Here is a 23,943-nt window from a genome sequence, read left to right as displayed (position 1 = left end):
TTAAAGCCTTAATTATCACTGCAGAAATAATATTTATGTATATTTTTCAAAATGCATTACAATTAATCCGTTACTTGATCATTTCTTTAGTTTATTAAAGTTTTAATGTGCATTTTTAACTAATTTCCAGTTATATAAAATATACAATCTTTTTCGTTTATGTTAAATTGCATCAGTCAGGATAATTTTATGGTATAATAGAAAATTTATTACATTTCAAAGGTTTGGATTATCATGCAATGAATATACTTGACACGAAGACACAATGGAGAATTATGAAAACTGTTTCAGATGCCCATTAACACCTCCCATAATTTAGGGGAGATAACCACTTGATTAATGCTGAAAATGAATTGTGAAAAAAAGTAAGTAAATAGGAAAACTTTGATCACTGGATCTTATATTAGAGCTCTGATACGCGATGCTCCCAGAGTTCAACAATGATGATGATACTAAATAACCTAAGACAACTGGATGAACAGTTTCTTCTAGGTGCAAGCTAAAACAAGGCTGATGGAAATTCAATGACCAATTTAGACCTAAATAGGTTATCATCATCATCATCATTGAAGATTATGATAACTATTTACAGATCTTGAAGAACGAAGATGACGTCTTAATGTAAAGAATATTAAAGAGTTGTCTCATCTCGTAATATCACCTTTTTCTAAATTGTATTCGAAGCTTATCCAGTGGCCGAAGCACAACTTCTGGCACAAAATACACTTCACTTAGAGGATCCAGAGACTTTACGGAAAAACTCCGAAGAATGTTAGTTACAGCGATCATCATTTCCAACATAGCATATTTCTGGCCTAAAACATATAACAAAGAAATAGTTTTTAAATATTTCAAATTCCCTAGAAATATATTTTATTAATTAATTTTTATCTAAAACTTCCAAATATGTTAATGGAAAATTCATAGATTTGTATTAATTTTAAATTTAACATTAATTTTAAATATTTTTAATTAAGCAAACAATTTTAATCTAACCAATAGTTTCGAATTAGCTGTACAGCCCCTAAATGTAAATTATTCCGACGATTTATAAAAAAGTTAAAAAAATAAAAATAAAAGCAACTTATTAGCAACATTTAGGGTGATAGCAAAGGGAATTTACGAGAGAAGATCCAAGTAGATTCAATTTATGCATTTTTATCGAGAGTTCTGTGACTGGTTTGAACATCAGAGAATTCACAATATCCAATCTAGTTACGTTTCCTCTGCTTGGGAAATGTGATCATGTTGTCTTGATATGGTAAATTGTTAGACATACAGAAGTTTCAGCAAAAGGATGAAACACCAATAAAACATGACTAAGGAGTTATGGTTTATTAGTGTCAAAATATAAGTATTTGTAGGAGCAAAATGTGGAGGGTTAATGAGAAGTTGTCAAAGGGGGATGTTTGAAAAACTAGAATCAGACTGTATATCCAGTGTCAGAAGGATAAACTATGTAGATGTTACTACATGGATGAATAGGATTAAAAAAAAAAAAAATCAGCTAACGCCTTTTTATTAACTGAATAGGATTATTAACTAAGAATTCCAGACAAAGAAAACGTTGTAGATGGTGTATAAAGAAAAAGGGTGATCAGCATGCCCATGAGTAATACAACAGAAGGTTACAGGCAAATTCATCGAAAAACAGTTAATCGAAAGACAATTCACCGAATGCAATTCATCAAACAGCAATTCATCGAAAAAGCAATTCGCCGAATAAACAATTCGCCGAACGACAATTTAACGAATCGCAATTCGTCGAAAATGCAATTCATCGAAAAAACAATTCATCGAAAAGTCATTTTTCTTGCAAACTATTGTTTAAAAATGTTCAGTAACAATGCAGAACTTTACTCATGATACAGACAACATATGGAAGCGGTCATTGAAACGTAATAATTGTTTTCTAGCATTTTAGAGCATTTAATGTAAGTGTACATCCTGCTTCATTGTACAGTTAGCGATTTATCTGTAGGGAAGACAGGAGTACCACATGCACTTATCTCCCGAATAACCTCGAAAACATGTAATTGCAGTTAATAAGGGGAGGAATAGGCTAAGAAATTCGTTCTACCAAATTTTGTCACAATAAGTCTAGTCGATTGAAATTAAAAATTTCATTAATTTCATCCAGCCAGAGCGAAATTGCTCATATCATTTAGGAACTTTACGGAAATGTCATGATAAAAGTGATCCATTTTAGTTCGTAACTAAAACTGAATCGTGCATTCAGCTTCTTGTACTGAAAACTTCTGCTAAGTCAGCGAGTTATTGTAATACATAATTTCGACATTTTTCTTTGTCGCCCCGAATATTGCTGAACTGAAAACTGGAATGGTTCGACATTTTTTTGTAAAAGTTTCAAATACGGAATCCAAATAAAATTTTTTCATTAATAAATGTAATAAATCAATAAATTTATTGATCGTAAGTTAGTAGGCCTAATACTGAGATGACTAGGCTTTTCCTCCTCGAAATAGGCAAATCGGACAAGAAAGACAATAAGAATCCATATTGTTCTGTAATTATTCCTTAGTAAAGCAACATTGCTATACCAACAATCATTATATTTAGGTGGATGAGGGAAAATAGTATTAATCATTAATATTACTACTACTACTACTAATAATAATAATAATAAATTGATTCTTTGATGTAAATATTTTTCACAATATAATAATAAAATATACAGGAATTCAGAGTAAAAGTATTGGAAAACTTGAAAAAATTCATTCCTGAAGATTTTTCGATCATGTTTCACTTATTTATCCTGTTTCTGTTATTCCTCAACGACAGGAGTGCCACATGCACTTATCCTCCGAATAACCTCGAAAGCAAGTAATTGCAGTTAATAAGGGAAGGAATAGGCTAAGAATACTAATAAGCATATGTGTGGATATATTTCTGGGTTTTGAGGAGGTGATCGGTGCAGTTTGTTAAAAATAAAAAAAAATAAAAGGTTAAAATATTCTCTAGGAAAGGAAAATAATAAAATAAGGAATGATGAATAAAGAGTCTTAAAAAACAAACCTGTAAACCTTTTAGAAGCATACTCATCTGGTGTTATATTTAGATGAGCAGCGGTTGGAAGTCTTATTCGACTTTTGAAGGATGCCAGTAGTCGGCAGATCACAGTTAGAAAACACAGTGCTAAAGCAAATTGGAATTGGGTTGAGCTGCTTTGAATTAAAGAAGCAACTGGCCTTAAATCACTGCGTGTTTTTCCTATTCGGTTCGCTTGTTTTTCGGCAAGAAAAAAACAAAGAAAAAATTTCAGAGAGGAAAAACCTTCCATCCTCGTATGAGACAGGCTAACTCACCTTCAGGTTAAACGCCCTGATAAAGGCGCTTGACATCCTTGATAAACGTAGGATGCTGACGTCCTTTTCAGCAGTTTCATTAAATGAGCTGTAGAATTTTTCTCTTCTCGGTTTCTGCAGTTTTGTAGAAAATAAGTTTAGGATGGAGGACTTTTTTTTATACATTCACGCCAAGTTTTTTTGTAGTCTTCCATTTTCCAGAGATGAGATGTTTCTTAAAGTTGATTTTTCTGTTTTGGAATTTTCGAGTTGGTTCGAAAAAATGGCTCAACAATGCGATCGTGCATGATCGCATTGTTGAGCCATTTTTTCCATGAGGAGACGACTACGAGAGTGGCATACCTAAATGTGCTAGAGAAATTTGTGCTTCCCAGATTGAAAATGTGTAGGACCTCATTTTCCAGCATGATGGAGCAACTCCACATTATGGCGACTGCGCTTATCCCACTGCTTGTGGCCACCGCGCGGTCCTGATTTGATTCCGATGGATTTCTTCTTTTGCGTATATTTATATTCGTGTATAAATAATTAAGTAAAAGAATTATTTTCCCAAATGATTACTTTTTCCGATTTTTACATATGGCTATGTTCGTGACCGAACAATTCATCGCGAGGAAAAATCAGAAAAATTCATCTCGCGAACTATTGATTGCAGAAAAAATTCGCTGAAAATGTTATTCGCTAGAAAATTGAAATGATATTGCATTGATACCGATATGAAAAGTAAATGCAGTGAAGATAAATTTCGTAAAGGCGTAAACTTTTACTAACGTATAAACTGAAGAAACTTATTTGCCATCGCAATACATAAATGTCTTTTTACTGTATTCAGTGTTAAACAAAGCCACCTGTTTTCTGGCTTCTGCATTATAGCATCTGTTGAAGTGAAAGTTTCTTTAATGGTACATGGACATTTTCATTGTAGTCTTCGGACAAAACAGAAGTAGTAAAAATTTATCAATTCCTGAGTAAAAATGAATACTTCTGTGTGTTATAAGAAGTTGATTTACAACAAAATATTAGCATTTTTGAGATATCTTCTATTATTGATAAGACATAAGAGCTGCTGACAGTAAAAAATAAATAAATAAAATAAAAAAAACAAATGTATTGAGATTAACAAATTGTTCAATGCTAGCAAAGTTGAGTTCTTTCCTCATATCGTTGTTTTTAATATGATATTGCCATTGATGCCCTCTATTCACGCTCCTAATCTTTCTCTCTAATATCTGCGGTCTCTTGACTTTGATAGTGTTTTTTTTTTCTTTCTAAACCAGCTTTCAGATCCATAATTTTTTAAAACTGGTTCGAACACTGTCTTGTATACAGCTAGTTTTAGTGTTTTGAATAATTTCTCTAATTCCATGAAACTTTGTTCTTTTTCCTTCCTACCATACCAGATTTGCTAATTCTGTTGTCTATTTCCATATTTAAAATTTTAAATTTGCCAACTTTACTAAAAATTGTGCCTAAATAGCTGAAATATTATGCTTCTTCTGTGAGTTCTCCATTCAGGATGCAGTTCACATTTCGTCTTTTTATTGTTGATTTTCGTACCAAATTTAATACAGCATTTATTCAGTTTATTTAGGGAAGCAGACTTATACTGGATTTATATGAGAGTATATATATATATATATATATATATATATATTTTTTTTTTTTTTTTCTTGTAGGATGTACATTACGATAATATCCAGTGCGTAACCACCGTAGATATGTTGAAAATATAATATGAAGGATATCATATACAGAATGATTCAAAATTTATGCTTATTTAGAAGAATTTCTAATGCTTACGCCCCTCTCCCCTCCTTATTCTCTCCTGCAATTCAATTACATAACCACTCTTAATTTCTACAGGTTTGAAAAAGTTTCCAGATAGTATTCGAAATCTATTACTCCATTTTACCATTTTGACAAAAGAAATAAGAGAATAATATTGTTGTACCGTGAAGATTCTAATTCTGTAATCTTTCTTTGCCATCTTAAATCAGCTGTTCTACTGTCTGCTTAAATTATTTGAAATTTTAGAAACACTATGCTATATTTTCAACGTGTAAAACTGCTTATATGCATACCACACAAAAGAAAGTTCAGTAGAAATTTCAGATTTTTGTTTCTTTTTCTTAAAATAATCTAAATATATTTACTTCTACTTCTGATGCTGGTTGCTATTTCTGAAGTAATATAAGTCTTAGAAATACTACGTCTTAGAAATATTTGATAGTAATCCTCTTAGCTGGAGGAAAAGGGTAAAGGCTTAGATTACTCTGGGTGCTATTGAGAAAGAAAAGAGAGGACACTTAGCCAGAAGAGCCACTAAAGTGCCTCAAGCTGTAGTGCGAATTAGATCAAGACTGTCGTGTTTTTTGTTTTCAATTGTTGATTAGTAGACATCCTAACATAGAAATAAATATAGACATTTCTTTCACTTGCTGATACACTATTTATGCTAAAATAAGTTCTTAATTTGTAATGATCAGTTTAATTTTTATTATCAAAAAATTATAAATTATTTCTTTCAATTATCTTGAAAAAGAAGATTTGAATTGTTTTTGAAAGAAAAGGAATATATGCATAATCTTATTTTTTGGTGGGGCGGGGGGAGGTTATAGATTTATTCAATCTGCAGATATTTCAGAGAATTTATTTTATAAATCGTTCGCAAGACAACTGTTGCAAACGTAAATCACTTGGGGAAACATGTCCATTCATTTTAGTGTAAATAGTAGCAAATGTTTAGCTACTTCAACAATGCCATGTATCTAAACTGGAAGAAAAAAATATTTACAAGAGTAATAACATTTATACAAGAGTAATAACATCTGCTGATGTTCTAACATCAGCAGATATAAATCTGCTGATGTTAGAACTCTTACATAAATAATTTTTTTCTGACATATCTCTATTAGTTATAATGTAATCAATCTACAGATTTTTGCCCTCTTTTATTTTACCATCTTATGGGCAGCGATTTCTTCTTTGTACTACAAGAAAAAAAATCAGATAACACAAGAAAAATATGTAGTATTTTCTTTTTCACTGGGTGAATTTACAATGTCCTTTCTTTGTGTTTTGGAAGGAAAGTGTAAATGATTATTTTCTTACTATATTTACCATTATAACATCTGATACAATTAGTATATCTGAACTAGCAGATATATACATATCAATTTAAATCATAACTGTTAATTTCATTTTGTAATGACCAATTATACAGAAAACCAAGAAGATTACAATATAAAGAAAAAAAATTAGTGATATGATTAAAGAATTTCATTTTATTCTCTATAAAACAGAGTCGCTCAAGCAGGTCCTTCAGGAAATCTGTGAAGTATTCTTCGAAACATGATTTTGAACAAAAATATAACCTAATCTTGAACCTCCGCAGCCTGTTTTATTTTTCAAAAATAATTCAACTATTTCAAATAATTATCGTGAATTAATTTTTTTCGAGAACAAAGAAAATGTTTTGTGGAGTAAGCGATTAGAAAAAATTAGCAAAAAAATAAAAATAAATAAAAATGAAATTAGTGTTCCAAGGTAAGGCGATATTTAAATGAAGAAACTATGCAAGAACCTTTATTTTGTCCAGGCATTAAAATTGCTTTGTACAATAAAAAGAGAAAATAAAAATAATTTCTATATTTTTAGTTTATCCAATATAACTAGGATTCAGTTACCCAGCATAGAACGAGGAACTGCATTCCTTGTTATATACAACTGAGATGCAGCTATGAGCGTGAGATAATCCGATTAACTGTTCTCTTCAGCGGGAGGGTTTATCACACCTTCTAATGGACATGCTGGCCGAATTGCACTGCTTATAACTTCAACAGATAGCATTCATGGTATCCAGATTTATCTGGACGTCTATAAACGTCCTGCCCGGTTGAGGGGGGGGGGGTTAAACGAGGAGGAACTGGTACAATTAATAGATGACGTCGAACCAAATGGCAGGGAAAGTTCTGCCAAAGATTGTGATTGTGATGAGTCCGTTAAAGAATTCAGTTTAAAGAAATTAGCAATAGGATTAGACTTGGCAAGAAAGTTATTTTATGGATAATGATCTCTCAATGGAGCTTTCCAGAAAATTTACGAGACAATTGGATATTTGTTTAGTTCCGTATTATGAACTTAATAAAAAATTGTAGCATAGTGGTAAGCAAGGTCTTATTACTGACTTCTTGAATTCATAACTAAACCAACCGAAGTATGCAATAAGAACTATTGCATATATAAATAAAGAACATCTATGAAGTATACATACAATTTATAATTTTTATAATTTTTTACTATGTATTTGTTGCATAGTTTATGTTTTCTTAACTTACATGAATTACCTGAATATGTCATTGTTTATATAATCTTAAAAAAAAGATAAAAACGATTTGGGAACCTAAACCTACTTTTTCTATGTGATTTCAGTCTCGCACAACGCGATTTATATAACGCGGTATTTTTCTGGAACCTAACATCCGCGTTATACGAGAGTTACCTGTACTTCATTTTGTATCTTACCTTCCAAGTCAGCAGACTTCATTCCTGCCCAATGCGAAAGTGTTTAAACTATTTAAGAATATGCAAAAAAAAAAAAAATGACCTCTACTGTAAGCCGAAATGTTCTTTTTTTTTTTTTTCATTTTTATGCAATTTACATAACTGTTTACTATTAATTTACAAGTATACATTCACATATCATTTGTAAAGAATTAGCCAAGAACTAAAATTAGACAAGATTTCTGCATGTGCATCTTAAATATTTTTTATGTTATTTAAATATTTTAGTTATCATCTTTATGCTAAGACCAATATTGTAGATAAAAATTCCTATTACCAACAAATTTATTTACTAAGTATTGAAACTAATTGATTTTCAGTAATAATAATAATCGTATGATGATACACGGTCGTGAGTCCCCTTTATGGGGAGGTACGGTACCATCTCATTACCCCCAAAATTTTATCCGGGCTCCGGAACAGCTGACGAATCAGACCTATGGCTGGGTCAGTATTCCTGACTGTAATCCGTGTATGTTCACTGGACCAGTTTGCCTGCTTGCGGGATGAAAAACTCCAGATAAAGTGGTGGAAAAACCCTGCTGTTCACGCCCAAGACCAGCTAAACTTGGCTATGGCAGATTCTTAAGCTCCTCACGTCATTGACGGGAATCGAACATAGGACACTCCTTTCCAGCAGTACGGTTGCGAAGCGCATAGCCACGAGGCTAACCGCGCGGACTGATTTTCAGTGATATTACACTGTAAATGGATCATATAGTTTATATGTATGTTATCTGATTTTGCTGAACTTTTTTTTTTTCAAATAACGTTTCCATTTTCATTCAGTTTACCTGACTTATTTACAGTTAGGCTGGTAGTGATGTATTTTCTCTTGCTTTTATAATATGTATAATGTAATAAACTTGCCCTACTTTTATATTCCCGTTATTTTCCATATGTAATTGCAATTACCAGCAACTTTCGTATACTGATAATAGATTAATCATATGAGAATTAGTAAGGAAATACAATTATTCAGTGACATATATTATATATATTATTATACGTATTATATTATACATTATGTTACATTTCAATTTTTGCAATAATGTGCATTTATTTTAGAATACTATTCAAAACATAACACTGCAAGTTTCTTAAGCATTATTACTCTACATTGTAAACTGAAGACAGTCGTTTTTGTTGTTTTCTATACTTCTTTTTATTACCTATTTTTCTGAAATCTAGTCTTCTCGTTTCCGATAATCTTTGTTAGTGCATCCTTATTTATTTATTCATTTTAATTTACTATTTTAAACACACTGCATTTGTATACCAATTCTCTTTCCTGTTTTGGATTATTGCATGTGGTCAGTAGAGGATTATTATCATTAGGGGAGATACTAAGGGAAAGTGATCAGAGCATACTTCACCTTTACGACGAGTTGCCTCATACCTGAAAATACCTCAGGCGCAAACTTCACTTATCTGTCTGTATGCTTACTTGCGAAAAAGGATTAAAACCGAGTTTAGAAAATTGCTTGGTATCTTTAACATAGTATATACCCAAGTTAAAAAACTTTTCACATATATATTATTATATTATATTACATATAATTATACTATATTATATATATTATATTATAAGCTGTTGATTATCTGCCATGACAACTGGAAAGTGTAGTTCACAAGTTGAAAGTGTAGTTTTAATAATTTTACAAATTATTAAAAATCAAATCAAGCTATAAGATACAAACCGGCGTGAAATCCGTCGCATTAAATATATATATATATATATATATATATATATATATATCTTCTTTCTTAGCATAAACTTTCATTTACTGATAACATGATCAGGAAATGACACTGTCTACCGGCAATTTATTCTTACAATTCATTTGTAAATATGCAGGCTGTGTATTTTTTAATGCCTGGAAAAGAAACTTTTTTTTTTCCTGGAATCATTCATTCATTATTTGGTGCCACAAGTAAACTTGTGGAGAGCAATTAACTTTTCTTAACAATTAACTAGAATCTACACAACTCTTAGTGACTGATCTTCAGGGCCGTTCCGTGGGTTTGCGCCACCCGAGTGCAAAATTTTTGTGTCCCCCCCCCTTTAAAAATTAAAAGATCCCGAAGTACAATAACACGTTTCGAATCATTTTATTATACTGCAAATTAAGAGGAAATCTCTCTCTCTCTCTCTCTCTCTGTAAAAAAATATAGTTTATGATCCTTTTTCATTAACGTATGAATTTTTATTAGCTAATGCTGCTATTTAGAATTTATGATCAGAGATGTTGACGCCTAGATTAATATCATGGCTTTTAAGACGTCATTAAAAGAGTTTTTTTTTTAAGGGGAAGGGGCGGAAGAATATGCTACTGCACGTGGCGACAAAATTTCTAGGGTTGGCCCTGTGGCCAGTCCTGGCGAATATGGTGTTTGAGGTAGATATTGAAATCCCAAGTCGTATATTGTCTGTTGGATTTCATAAGCAGGTGCATTGTCCTGCAAAAGCAACACGCCTCTGCTTAGTTTCTCGAACCGATTTTCCTTCAGTACCTCCTTCAATTCCTTCAGAGCTGCTGCAACAGTTTCACCTTTCTTGAGGTAAGGTAAGGATTACATCATCCATATCCTAAAAGACAATGGCAAGAACTTTCCCTGCTGACTGTTTGGTTCGAAACTTCTTTGGCCATGCATGGAGAATCTTTGTGTCTCCACTCCATTGACTGTTGTTTGTTTTCTGGGTCATAGTGACGAAGCCATGTTTCATCAACGGTTAGAATATGAGCTAAAAAATTTCACGAGGATGAAATCCCTTTATGAAATGTTCTTTTAACATCTCAACTATACCCGCCTCAGTGGCTATCATTCACTGCAACTAGTATGCCCCGCCAAAAAATCGATTTCCGAACGAAGTAGGATAAATAGTAGGATAATAAAAAGATATATACCTCTCAATATAATCCAAAAAAAAAAAAAAAATTGCACACACATCTTCGCCCCCACACTCCTTATAATTCATTTTTCGGTGAACTGTATTTTCGATGAATTGTGATTTTTCGATGAATTGTTGTTTTTCGATCAATTGCGTTTCGATGAATTGTCTTTTCGATTAACTGCTCATCGGTGAATTGCTTTTTCGGGGAATTGTCTTTCGATGAATTGCTTTTTCGATTAATTGTTGTTCGATAAACTGATTTTCGATGAATTGTTTATTCGGTGAATTGCTTTTTCGATGAATTGTTGTTCGATGAATTGTTGTTCGATGAATTGCCTTCGATGAATTGTCTTTCGGTAAACTATTTTTCGATGAACTCTCCGGATACCCAACAGAAAGGCAAGAAGGGTGATCTGTATGGTAAGGATGGAAAGTCAAAGCTAATTATGCAAAAATGCTAGATAGTGATTCTCAAAAATCAGAATTAAAAGGAGGAATGCCTATGAAAAGTCTTTCAAATGTGATAATGGTGGGACGTAACCTAAACAAACCCTATAAACAATAGTTGAAATAGGGAGTGAGTATTTTGCACTTATCTATAACCAAGGCAATGATATTGCAATGCCGGATGTGACATTAATTGAGGGAAGAATAGAAGTTGAAAAAATTTAATTGCCTAGACTAATTTAGAGACTCAATGTAAATACGGCCAAGGGATTAATTGGCATATCAGCCAGTGTGCTGTGAGAATGTGCAAAGGGATGATCAGGTCCTCTGACCAAGATGTTCAACTTATGCCTCAATACTGGGGAGGTGAAAATGAAAATGGAAAGAGAGGTAAATAGTCCCACTGCATAAAAGAGGCTCCAGGACAAAGGGAACAAACCATCTCAGCAGTGGTGGATTGGAGAATCAGGTGAAAGAACAGAGTTCAGGTCTGGGTGGAGAGGAATGGGTTATTTTATAAGAGGGAAACATGGTTTGTGAAGGGTAGGCCTTCCTCAGTAATTTTAACTTTTCATATTAAAGTGAGAACAGAGATAAATAAAGGAAATGGCTATTCAGTGATACTACTTGACTTTCATTCCCGTTTGACAGGATAAGACATAGAACTCTGTTGCATAAATTAGAGTAAATTGGGATGGATATGAATCTGGTGATTTTGAATAGAAGTAGTGGAGGATGGACAGATGTCAAAGAGTGGTTTATAGAGGATGGAGTCCACGAGAAGGCAGGTGAATAGTGATGAACTACGGAGATTTGTTCTTGATCCTCTTTTGTTATTTAATTTGTACATCAATGATATACAAAATGACTTGATATCAAATATTCAGTTGTTTGCAGATGATGCGAAATGGGAAGGGCAATGGCAAAGAAAGGTGATATATAGATATCCTACAGATATATATGGACTCGATGTAAGGAAAAAAGGCAAATGACTGCCAGTTTAATGTGGCAAATGTAAACTGATTCACTTTGGACAGAAATGATCATGTACTTTCTTGGTGTAAGTGAGCCGCAGGAAACGGATGAGGACTGCGACTTGGGGATGATTGTGAAGTGGGAGTTAAAGTTTGGAGCGCATATGGCAAAGACAGCAGCAACAGCACAATAGATTAGGTATTTGTTGAAGAAAAAACTAACAAACAAACATTGTAAGGTTATTCTCCTCTAATATGTCTTGATAAAACCACATCTGGATTGCTGCGCGCAGATACTGTGACCAGGATTACGTAGGAATGAACAATTGGTATAGAAAATGAAGAGGCATGTATCTAGGATTGTGGCAGGTCCATAGAATGCTCCATTTGAGTAGGATGGAAGCATGTGTGCTTCAACAACTAGTTGACAAAGAGAAAAGATGACACACGATAGAAACATATACTTATTAAAAGGTATTTTTAGGATTGACACTGGAGACTTTTTCAGTATATTGCAAGAAAAGAGAGATCGAGAGATCACTCCTGGAAATTGTGGATTGTAAGAGTGGGGTTGGAACGGATTTCAGGACTACATGTTTGAAAATGGAGAATAATAAATGGGTGGGATAATTTGCTAAAAGGGGTTGAGAATGGGTTTAAGGATAGTTATGGTAGATATTGTGTGAATAACGGATCTCTTGGGATGACTCTTCTGACTCATGAAGATATCTTTATAACACGCTATCTGCAAAACCTTTTAATTCCCTATAGGATAGGGATGGGTGAGGTTGTGTTAATCTTATCTAACTATTGGAGACTGAAGGGGGATTTCAGTTTCCACCGATAGTCAATTAAGGATAGTTGGCCCAAGACTCTAACCATCAACAACCATAAACGGCATCAAATGAAAAGATGTAAACAAGTGTCGCCATCTTGTGGTCTTTAATTGTAACCTGAATTGTAATTGTAACCTGAACGCAGTGTTTTTTGTCTTGAATAGAAATTCTCGAATTTCCCGGAGAAGAAAACAACTTGCCTTGCCAGAGATCAAGGAATTAGGAATCAGGTGAAAGGAAAGGTTTGAAACAGTTCCTTTAATCAGCGACTAGATTCAAACCCAGAACGGCTTTCTTCGTGTGGCCTAGCGCTAACTACTAGATGACTTCTGCAAATTCTACAAGACAGAAGAGTAGAAGAAAATATGCTGTCTGGCAAAACAAGAAGAAAATGGACAGAAGACACGAAAAGGGAAATTCTACATAATATAAATCACTGAGCTACAGCACGATTTTAATCAAATTAATGGTATCCTCGTTTCACTTTAGGTGGAGGATTGGATATCCAATCAGAAGCTTCTCTAGCTTAAATATTGAGCATCGTACCGACTCACGCGTTTATTTAAATAAATAAAATTATTTATTTAAATAATTCAATATAAGTCTGGTTTTTATGATACACTCTTGTGACACATGTCACTAATTCTTCACATGTTGATAACGTTGTAATTGGAAATCAAGTGAAAACCCTGCTAAATGTTACTGCATTCAATACTACTACTACTAACGATAATAATCTTCTTCTTCTTCTTCTTTTCTTTTTCTTCACGCATTAGATGTACTATCTGTTGAGACCAAGACTTCATCTTCTTTAATAGTATCTTTTAATCTTTTTCTCTTATTCTTTGGTTTCCAACTACAGACTTGTTTTATTATTCTATCCTCACTTCTTTCTGTGTTCAATCCATTTAATTCTTCGGATTGCTACCCAATTGTTTATTGCTTGTATTTCACACTGTTTTCTTATATCTTTATTTTTTTTTTCATTTTATCTAATCTAGTTTTATTTACTATTTTTCTTAATATATTCATTTCACCTGCGTTTATCATTTGTCTTGTTTTCCTAGTGTCTGGTCTTGTTTCTGCGTTATGTCATAATAGGCCTGACTACTGCTTTATAAATTCTGGTTTTTGTCTCTACTCTAAGGTGTTTATTTTTCCATATTGTTTCGCTCAAGCATCCTGATATTCTTGCAGCTTTTGCAACTTGTTTTCTGACTTCTAGATGTGACCTTCCTTCCCAGTTCAGTTCTATACCTAAATAGAATTCGTCATTTGTTCAATAATAGTACCTTCCAATTCTAATTTGCATCTCTGTGGTTCTTGTGATAGTCATACATTTTGTTTTTTATATCTTCATATTATACAATTTTGCTGCTTTATTAAATGTATGTAGTGAGATTTGTAGCTGAGTTTCATTTTCTGCAATTAATATTACATCATTTGCATAACATATAGTTCTTATTACTCTATTGTTTATTTTCACTCCTGTAATTTGTATTTTATTAACTTTTTTGTATTATTTCATCCATTATTATATTGAATATTGTTGGATTTAAAGAGTCTCCTTCTCTAATGCCATTACTAATTTGTATCTCTTTACTTATTTTATTATTTTACTACTACTACTAATAAATCTTTCTAAGAAGTAAGTAACGAAACGTAATCTACTTTACCAATGCAGTTCCGTGGACCCATAGAGAAAGGTAAGTAGCTATAAACGCTCCGTTTACTACTTTCTTCTGTTTGGAACCTGGACGGATCAAAAACTTCTGCATTCGGAAACATGTCTTCATCATGATGCAAGGTTATAAACGGAATTGCGATAGTCGTGTTCTTAGGAATTACGTATTGATCTGAAACCAAGTAATCATATAAGTGCCTATCCCTCAGAAATCAGATGAATCTGAATATCTGCGTCATGTAAATTTTTCAATAATAAAAACAGGCAGGATTTTATTATTCGTTTTATAATTTGAATACATATAACTAATCAATAACTTAGTAAACTCCTTGATGTGTATTGGGCTAATACAGTCAGGAAAGAAAAAAAAAATATATATATATATATATATAAGTAAAAGAAGCTATTAAAATAAAAACAGTATAAAATATCATCTTTCTCATATTGCAAAGAAAGTGCAAGACACAATTTAAATACAAAGAGACAAAATATTGCAATTATACCAATTTCTTCACAGTCTCCCTTGTTATTTCTCTGACTTGATCAGAAACCAATTAGTAATACACTTTCTCATTTGATACTTTTTTTTATTCTTATTTGATCATTTTAGCTAAAGAGCATTTAAGAACAGATATTAAAATATACTCTTAAGAAAATCATAAAAGAAATAGTCTCCTGTCTTCTATTGCCGATTACCAAGATTTGCTGACAAATCGCATTCTGTGTTAAGAACAATTATTTCTATGAATCGAGGAAAACATTCGAATGTAAGTTTTTATACAATAATCAATTTGTAAGCAGTATTTTTTTTTATTTTCCGCTCTTTCAATTTCAATACTTTTCTGAATCGTTATTTAATTAATTTATTTAATTGTTTGTTAAATAATTAAATATTGCCGGTCTGGTTGGCCGAGTGGTTGGCGTAGAGAGAGAGAGAGAGAGAGAGAGAGAGAGAGAAATCCTTAATCCACGCAACTGTACGAATGTAGTCTAGGATCATAAATAAATATTTCTGGATGGGAGCCGCTAAAAAGGAATTTAATTTGACATGCAGGACACACAAATGAATACTTATCCATTGTGCTTTTATCTAAAATGTTATTATGCAGTCATTAAAAACATTATGTGCGGCTCAATATATCTGCCTAATTTATTTGTATGTGTTGAATCTCAGAAAATACTGCTGTAATTTTGCAGAAGATATTTTAAATTGTTTCGGTACTTTTTGTAATTTCACATTGAATTATTTAAATTTATCATGCGTGATACATAAATCACAAATCTGTCATTAAACAACGACCCTAATTTTATCTTAGACATTAAAAACACTCTTAAAAATGTATTTATCAGTATTACTAAATAACTATATTTGCTACGAATCTGAGAATATGTTCATGTGGTTTATGACAGCCAGCTAGGCGACAATACAATTTGGCGAACTGCCAAAGAGGCGATACGACAGATTGAGCAAAAGAACGTGTTTTGAACTTGGACAAGGTGAGGTCCAAGTTCAAAACACGCAATGATAACACATTAACAAACGTTGATATTCAGATGGAACATCTGATCATCAGAGTAGACGAGACACTCAGAGTAGAATCTTATCATTTTCTTTGAAATCTGGATAATTCTTGGTACAAACAATTCTTTATTCGTTCATTTCTTGGAACAGCTTTCTTGCTACAATCTAAGTCAGTGTTTCCCAACATTTTTGATGCCGCGGACCCCCTGTAGCGAATGTTAATTCAACCTTGCCCTCATAAAATCCAAAATGGAATATTTTGTATATTTTACATATCATAAAGTTGAAGTAATAAATTACAATTTTACAACACTAAATATGTCATTTATAACAATGTAATACAGTTGTAAATGGAGATATTCGTAAGAATATGAACATATCAATTAGGCCAGGTGTGAGCAACATGATAAGATCGTGTTTAATGAATTAAGATCATGTTCAAGTTTAATGAAAATAAACTATCCTGCGGACCTCCTTTGAATTACTCACAGATCCCCGGGGGTCCATGGACCACAGTTTGGGAAACACTGGACTCTAAGTGCTCATTTATAACAGCCCCGTACTTCAAGGAAAACATCAGCATTCTCCTTTTCTTTACCATTTTGCAAAATTTGTTCTGCCAGCCTTCTACCACACAATTCGTTCTTGATTAGTCACCGAGGTGGAAGTGCTCATCTTCTACTACTTGCTGCATGTCCACCTCATAGATTCTATGCATGTAATCTGTAACATCCTCAAGTTGCATAAAAACTTTCATCGCTTTCTTCATTCAGAAATTCACAATATCAGTCAATGAGTGGGACAAAGGCAATCCTACGATGCTCAGTATCCAAGACTTTACTACTCTGTTTATATTTACTGTAATGTCTCTGAAGACAACCTCCTTGGATTCGAAGAGACAACAAAAGACGACAGAGAAGTAAAGCCATGGATGACGACCTCCATGGGACTGGCTTATTATTGTATGTCATATTGTTTGAAGCAAATTTCTTGATATTTCTAGCATACTGACTGCAAAAAATGCAACAAGCACAGACATACCCATCATAGCCGATGATACTCATCTTTGTATGCTTGGCATTTGTATTTCTATTGCAGTTTCTTAAAGCCTCTATAAGATGTCCAAATAATTCTCTTCTTATTTATTCTGCATGAGTATGCATAGAAGAGGGAAACTGTCCTTGCCACTTGTCTCTGCACTGTCCAAGGTTGATAAAACCAGTCTAGCACTACTTCCAAAGTTCCATCAATATACCGCATATTTGAGAAAAACAGGTTACGGAGACTGTCGTCGATGTCAAACAATGCCTTCCTCATCATCTTCCACACACACACACACACACTTAAAAAAGAAATCTGTTTAATACACTGAAAGGAAAGAATTTCTTCGTCGTTTTTCTTCTTTTCCCAAATTAAAAAATATCAGGTACAGTTGTCGTGTGTCTCATAATTCATTAGACCGAAAACTTCCCTACGAATAGATTTAAAATATATATTTCCTCATTGAAAAAAAAAGCGTATATATAAATCCCCTAATTTTAATCTCTCGAAATGCATCTCACTTTAATTCAGAAAGTTCCTGTTTACCAACTTCCAATAATAGCTTTATTCTGTTTTACTGATTTGTTAAAATATTGGAAATATGACAGTCTATGAAACGAAGTGCGTTATTTGAATAAAGAGATATCTCAATGTTCACTGTTCTGTTTGGGCCTTAAAGGGAAATATAATGTCAAAATAATTAAATAAATAAAATAACTATGGTTATTATTATCATCATCATTACATCTCCATGGAATCAAACGTCTGTTCGGAAGAGGTCCAACTATCACACATTCATAAACACACGCAGTTCGTCATACCGTGCCTTCAATATATGCACCGACATCGAACTCTCTATACTCTCAGGCAAAGTATTCCAATCACCCACCTCTCTCTAAGCAAAAAACTTACTTCCTACACTTGCTCACAATATCCTTATACAACTTCCGAAATGACCTCTAGTTTTACTCCTGTTTACCCTATTTCTATTTAAAACCTCATTCACATTGATTGTAATAACTTTGTAACGTGGGGGGGGGGGGGGGTGGGGGGGGGGGGGGGTGGGGGGGGGGGGGGGTGGGGGGGGGGGGGGGTGGGGGGGGGGGGGGGTGGGGGGGGGGGGGGGTGGGGGGGGGGGGGGGTGGGGGGGGGGGGGGGTGGGGGGGGGGGGGGGTGGGGGGGGGGGGGGGTGGGGGGGGGGGGGGGTGGGGGGGGGGGGGGGTGGGGGGGGGGGGGGGTGGGGGGGGGGGGGGGTGGGGGGGGGGGGGGGTGGGGGGGGGGGGGGGTGGGGGGGGGGGGGGGTGGGGGGGGGGGGGGGTGGGGGGGGGGGGGGGTGGGGGGGGGGGGGGGTGGGGGGGGGGGGGGGTGGGGGGGGGGGGGGGTGGGGGGGGGGGGGGGTGGGGGGGGGGGGGGGTGGGGGGGGGGGGGGGTGGGGGGGGGGGGGGGTGGGGGGGGGGGGGGGTGGGGGGGGGGGGGGGTGGGGGGGGGGGGGGGTGGGGGGGGGGGGGGGTGGGGGGGGGGGGGGGTGGGGTATCATGATGGATATATGAACGATAATTACTCTTTATTATTATTTGTTTCACGTTTTTATAGAATTACTGATCGTTAATGAAGAACATTATCCTCTTAATAATAAAAAAGTAACGATTTCATTCAAATCTTTGGCATTATCGGTGCCCCATTGCGGATGGTATATTGCCCAAATTTAAAACTAGCCGATATACTTTTCACTGATGTTACATATTATTATATCGATTTCGATTTATACGATTATATGAATACCAATTTATTATATAACGTTATACCACGGAAGTATACGAAAGTTAAACTAAAGACTTTCTTTGCATATGTGACAAAAGGAGAGGCGTGAACAATGATTATATGCTGAGCAACTCAAGTGGTTCGAGTGCTCTCTTTATTTTATGATCAAAAATGTTTAAAAATTATGATAAACTAGATTGTAAGAATATCAATATCAATATAGGAATGACTACTTGCTCTGCTCTTTCTGGCCAAGAGCTGAAATATTACCTTTCTTCTGTCCCATAAAACCTTTTTATAACTTAAATATTACTAAAATGTAACTTAAATCATATCTCTTTGTTTTCTCCTGTGGACTAACCTCTGCAACCCACAATCTATTTTCATAGGGAGAATTACACGGATCACACTAACGTTGTTATTCTTCTCTTGAACCTTTTCACTATTCTCCCCAAGTGACGTAGGGGACAGACCTAAGTACAGTAATCCAGTGGGACGTATCAAAGCCTTATAAGGAGGAATGTTAACTGTCATATCTCTGATTGTTTTCCAATCTGTGTAATGGAGTACCATGAAGGATCCAGTCAAACGGATTTACAAACGGAATAGCTACAGCCACTGTCTAACCATTCCCTTTATCTGACTGAACTATCACTCTGTTATAAAGTTAGTACATTAGTAAGGCATGACTCCCTTTCCCTAAAGTGGCATATTCTTATCCATCCATTCTTGAACTATTCTATCATCTCTCCTTATATATTGATTAGTCAATAATTGGAAGCATCCTTTATGCAATAGTAATATATTACCCTTCTTTCTCTTGCCCGTGGCTTTACCAGACCTCACAATTAAGTAGAACAGCCTCGTCTAAGGCACGACCAATTCCTCTACATGTTCTATCAATATTCCAGCTGAAATTCCACCTAATCCCACACCTGGACTTTCATTTCCTTTATGCATTCTCATAATTATTGTCTATTCCTTAGTATTTCCTAAGTATCTATCTCTCTTCTCCATAGAGATCAGCCGTATCCACACTTGGATGAAGGATTCTTGCAAAGTAGTCAATCAGTAAACCAAATATTTCATATATTTCGGCCAAGTCGCTACCATCAACCCTTTTAAGTAATCCTTTAATAATTTATTATTCCTTCTGCATGTACATAGTGAATGAACTTTTGGGGATGTCCTTTGACCTGATCAGCAAATTTCTTCTCATAATCTGATTTCTGCCATTTTTGCAATGAGCATAACAGGATGCTTTACTGCTCGTAAACTATCTGATCACCTATTGTCTTATATACGATCTGTAACACTTTTTTTCTGAAGTTCCTGATTTATTGATGTAGCTTATCCATCTTACTCCTACCTGGTTTATCCTTCGGACATTGGGTATATATCTCTGATAGTGCTAGGCTTCAGTTACCCCTTGATTATCCCCTAATCATTGATGACTTTTTTCCCTTGCAGATTCTTATAATATAGCACTAGTACAAGCGGTCTTCTAAGCTTTTCCTAATCGGCTGACTTCCAGATCCACATATACCCCTCCTTAGCAGAATATTCCATATGGTTCAGAATATGTCGCGACCAGAAGATGTCGCTTCTCAGTCGGAGGCAATGTGTCCACCTTGGTTACTGGCAATCTTTCGATCCTCTAACGATATAGTACGGTCACGCCCCCTTTACTCTTTATGATATGCAGCTTCAATAATTATCTCTTAGCAGCTGTATAAATTCAATTTCTTTTCATGCGATCTTTCCGTATTCCAATCCATATTTCTCTACTTTAATTTCATCATAACCATCACTCCACTTGCTTTCATTTTGCAAATTTGCTAATACTTGTCTTTCACATTATGCCTTGAATCCCCTTGTTTATAGCATTGACAACAGCATATTTTGTCTTTCTGGCCTTTATATTACAACACATTGCATCAGATGAAGTGCAATGCATAGGACTCTCCTTGAAATGTAATTTTTGGCGGAAATTACTAATTATGAGGATAGAGGTGTATACCAGGAGCATTACCTCTTCCTCATCCTATATTCTCTTTCTTGAAAACTCTATACTATCTATCCCAATCTCTTTGACAGGCCTTTAAAGCCCACAACCCTCCAAGCATGCTTGGATTTCGTAACCTAAATACGAGGACAGAATGGTCATCCCTATGCCTCGAAGAATTCCTGGCTGTGTCCCCGTGTGTTCACGGGGCCAGTTTGCCTTCTTGCGGGATGAAAAACGCCAGATAAACTGGCGTATAAAACCCTGCTGTCCACACCTAAGACCGGCTAACTTGGCTATGGCTGAGGAAGATCCTTCAGCTCCTCACGTCGTCGACGAGGAGAATCGAACCTAGGACACCCCTTCACCAGTCATATGGTTGCGACTCGTAAAGCCACTAGGCTAACCGCGCGGACGAAAACGCTATACGCTTCACATTAATCTGCATTCAATGTAATCTGATTGGTCTCATTGATGCCTATTACTTTTGCCGAAGTTGCAGAGACAAATGCTCAATCTCCTTCTCCTTATTCATCAAACTCTTTTTAAAAAATTATACGATCCCCTTAAGCTTCCAACTATTTTTACACCTTGTATTGATTATCCTATTCGACGTTGTAGATTAATAGACTGGATGTCGACGTATAGGGTCATTTGAAGAAAATACAAGGCCTACTGATTCGTTTCCGAAGCTGGTTCTCACTGTATTAGTTTTGCTGTTGTATTTTCCTTCTGAGCAGGGCGACATTTTCCGAGATATTTTTAAATGCATCTCAGGCAAAAACTATTAATTTCCTGTTCACTCTAACTCCTATTATTAGCTTTATCTTTTTCTATTAATACGTACATTTACAAACGTATACTTATTCTTTAAAATTCATTGTAACGATCCGACCAGAAAGAAAACACAGCTAGAAGAATAGAAATATGAATTACAATCACGTTTAATAAAATATGTATCAGTGCCTATAAAAAAGAAAGTCAGTTTATTTCATTCAGCAAAAGACAAAGGAGTACTCGGCATTACACTGATTTTGTCAACTAGAAGCCATAAAATAAATGATCACATGACAGGAATTTTATTTGTAATTCTCGTCAATGTTAAGGAGGTATTCAAAATTCTTCCTGTTTTCTATATTCTGTTTTTTTTTTCTTTTTAAGCAGAAAATTTAGATTTCGACGAAAAACGTTTTGTACAGCATTTGATCACGTGATAGTGAAGTCGTTATCAGCTTAAAAACTTGGCTGGAGTTTCAGAGAAACCATATTTCGACATTTATTCTATTAATGCAATAATAAAGCAACATGTTATTGTCACATACTATTATTACAAAACTGTTATTATTCCTTTGAAAATATTGTCCTTCGAGTTTTGAAACGGAGAATGAGTGTCCTGCTCTTAGAGTGAAAAAATTGAAACAAAGAAAGAAACAGCTGTGAGTAGTTTCGTATTATATTTATTGTGTAACTTTCCTTTTATTCATTCCATAAAGTTTCTATATGGAATGAATTTTAGCACACTTGAATTTGTATTAAGAAATTTTATGGAGTGGGTAATTGTAATTACAGTTACGAAAAAATGAAACACACACACACACACACAAATAGCAAAACAAAACTTTTCTGTTTGTGCAGTGTGTGTGTGTGTGTGTGTGTGTGTGTGTGTTTGTGTGTGTGTGTGTGTTACAAGTTTCTTACCACTTATTATAAATTATTTTTAAATATAAAATAATTATTATAATGATAACTATTATTATTATTATTATTATTTTATATTTTAAATCCTTTCGCAGTATTCTTTCACGCCATCATGCATCTAACATATTAGATCAAGATTGCTGCTCATCCGTTGATTCACAGCTGAGACATATCGTTAAGACTGTCGTATGAGCTAATTCGGCGTCGTACAAATATGGTCATTGGTCATACACCCGTGTCCAAAAGAGGTCGACCTATATTTTTACCTGTATATGAAAATAATTTTATGACTACCGCCAACTGTCGACATAAATTTATAGCCATCATACATTTATAGTGGGCCAGTTTATTCATTCAAAGTGAATAAACTGGCCCACTCCTCCAAGGATAAGGATTGTTTGTTTAATGAAGTGGAATTTCGAGCAGGAATGCATCTCCCTTTTGCGACTCAAACATGTTCTTTGAGGGTGAGATCTAAAGAGCATATTGGCCACTAGATTAGATTAATATTCTCTGTCTCCAGACGAATGTCCACCGCTCGTGCACGATGTGGTGTGGAGTTGTCATCCTTGAATTTCGCCTATAGCACCAGGGGCAAAATTGCGTACATACACACAACGATCATGACATTGAAGAAATTCGTTGCGATATCTTCCACCAATCATAGTCCCTTTTTTCCAGCACTTGTAACTTGGTGCGTCCATTAATGCATAATGCCTCCCCACACCATAACCCCAGCAGCATGTATCCTTTTCAAGGCCATTTTCGTGACAGTAAGCAGTACCACTTTCACATCGATCAACTGTCGTCTAGAATAGGAGCCTATACATTAGCTCATTGATGTCGTGTCTATTTTTTATGGATGCAACGTACTTTTCATACGTGCTTTACGATAAGATGTGGATAAAGGGACCCATATAATAGGCCTTTGCGCATGTAAACCTACATGCCACTGACGGCTTCTTACAGGTTGTCTAGATACCCACGTACCTGTACTTGAATGGAGCAACTTACAAGCTGACCTGCCACGATGAGTTGATTACGGTTTGTGGTTATAATCTTCATGCTCCTTGGTAGAGGGAAAAGCGAACTCTTATAAAAGGTTTAGAAGACATAGCATTGGTCTGAAAAGGTGTGGTACAGCGAAGACTCGCTTTACGACGATCTGCAAAATCCCCAGTCGCTAATAT

General features: G+C 35.0%; 1 protein-coding gene across 1 annotated transcript in view; it reads right to left on the bottom strand.

The window, feature by feature from the left end:
* Positions 1 to 657: 657 nt before the first annotated feature.
* The window catches only part of LOC150099439 (cytochrome P450 4V2-like), a 115,827-nt gene continuing 92,541 nt past the window's right edge, over positions 658 to 23,943 (bottom strand). The window contains exon 13 of the mRNA XM_090404353.1: positions 658 to 815. Coding sequence (XP_090260479.1) covers positions 658 to 815 — 158 coding nt within the window. The remainder of the gene's footprint in view (positions 816 to 23,943) is intronic.

Source organism: Typopeltis vanoorti, chromosome 14 (genome assembly GCF_054136105.1).
Source record: "Typopeltis vanoorti isolate ZY-2024b chromosome 14, IOZ_Tvanoo_1.0, whole genome shotgun sequence".
Classification (NCBI taxonomy): domain Eukaryota; kingdom Metazoa; phylum Arthropoda; class Arachnida; order Uropygi; family Thelyphonidae; genus Typopeltis; species Typopeltis vanoorti.
The sequence above is the reverse complement of the archived record's forward strand: the minus strand, read 5'-3'. Positions and strand labels throughout refer to the sequence as shown.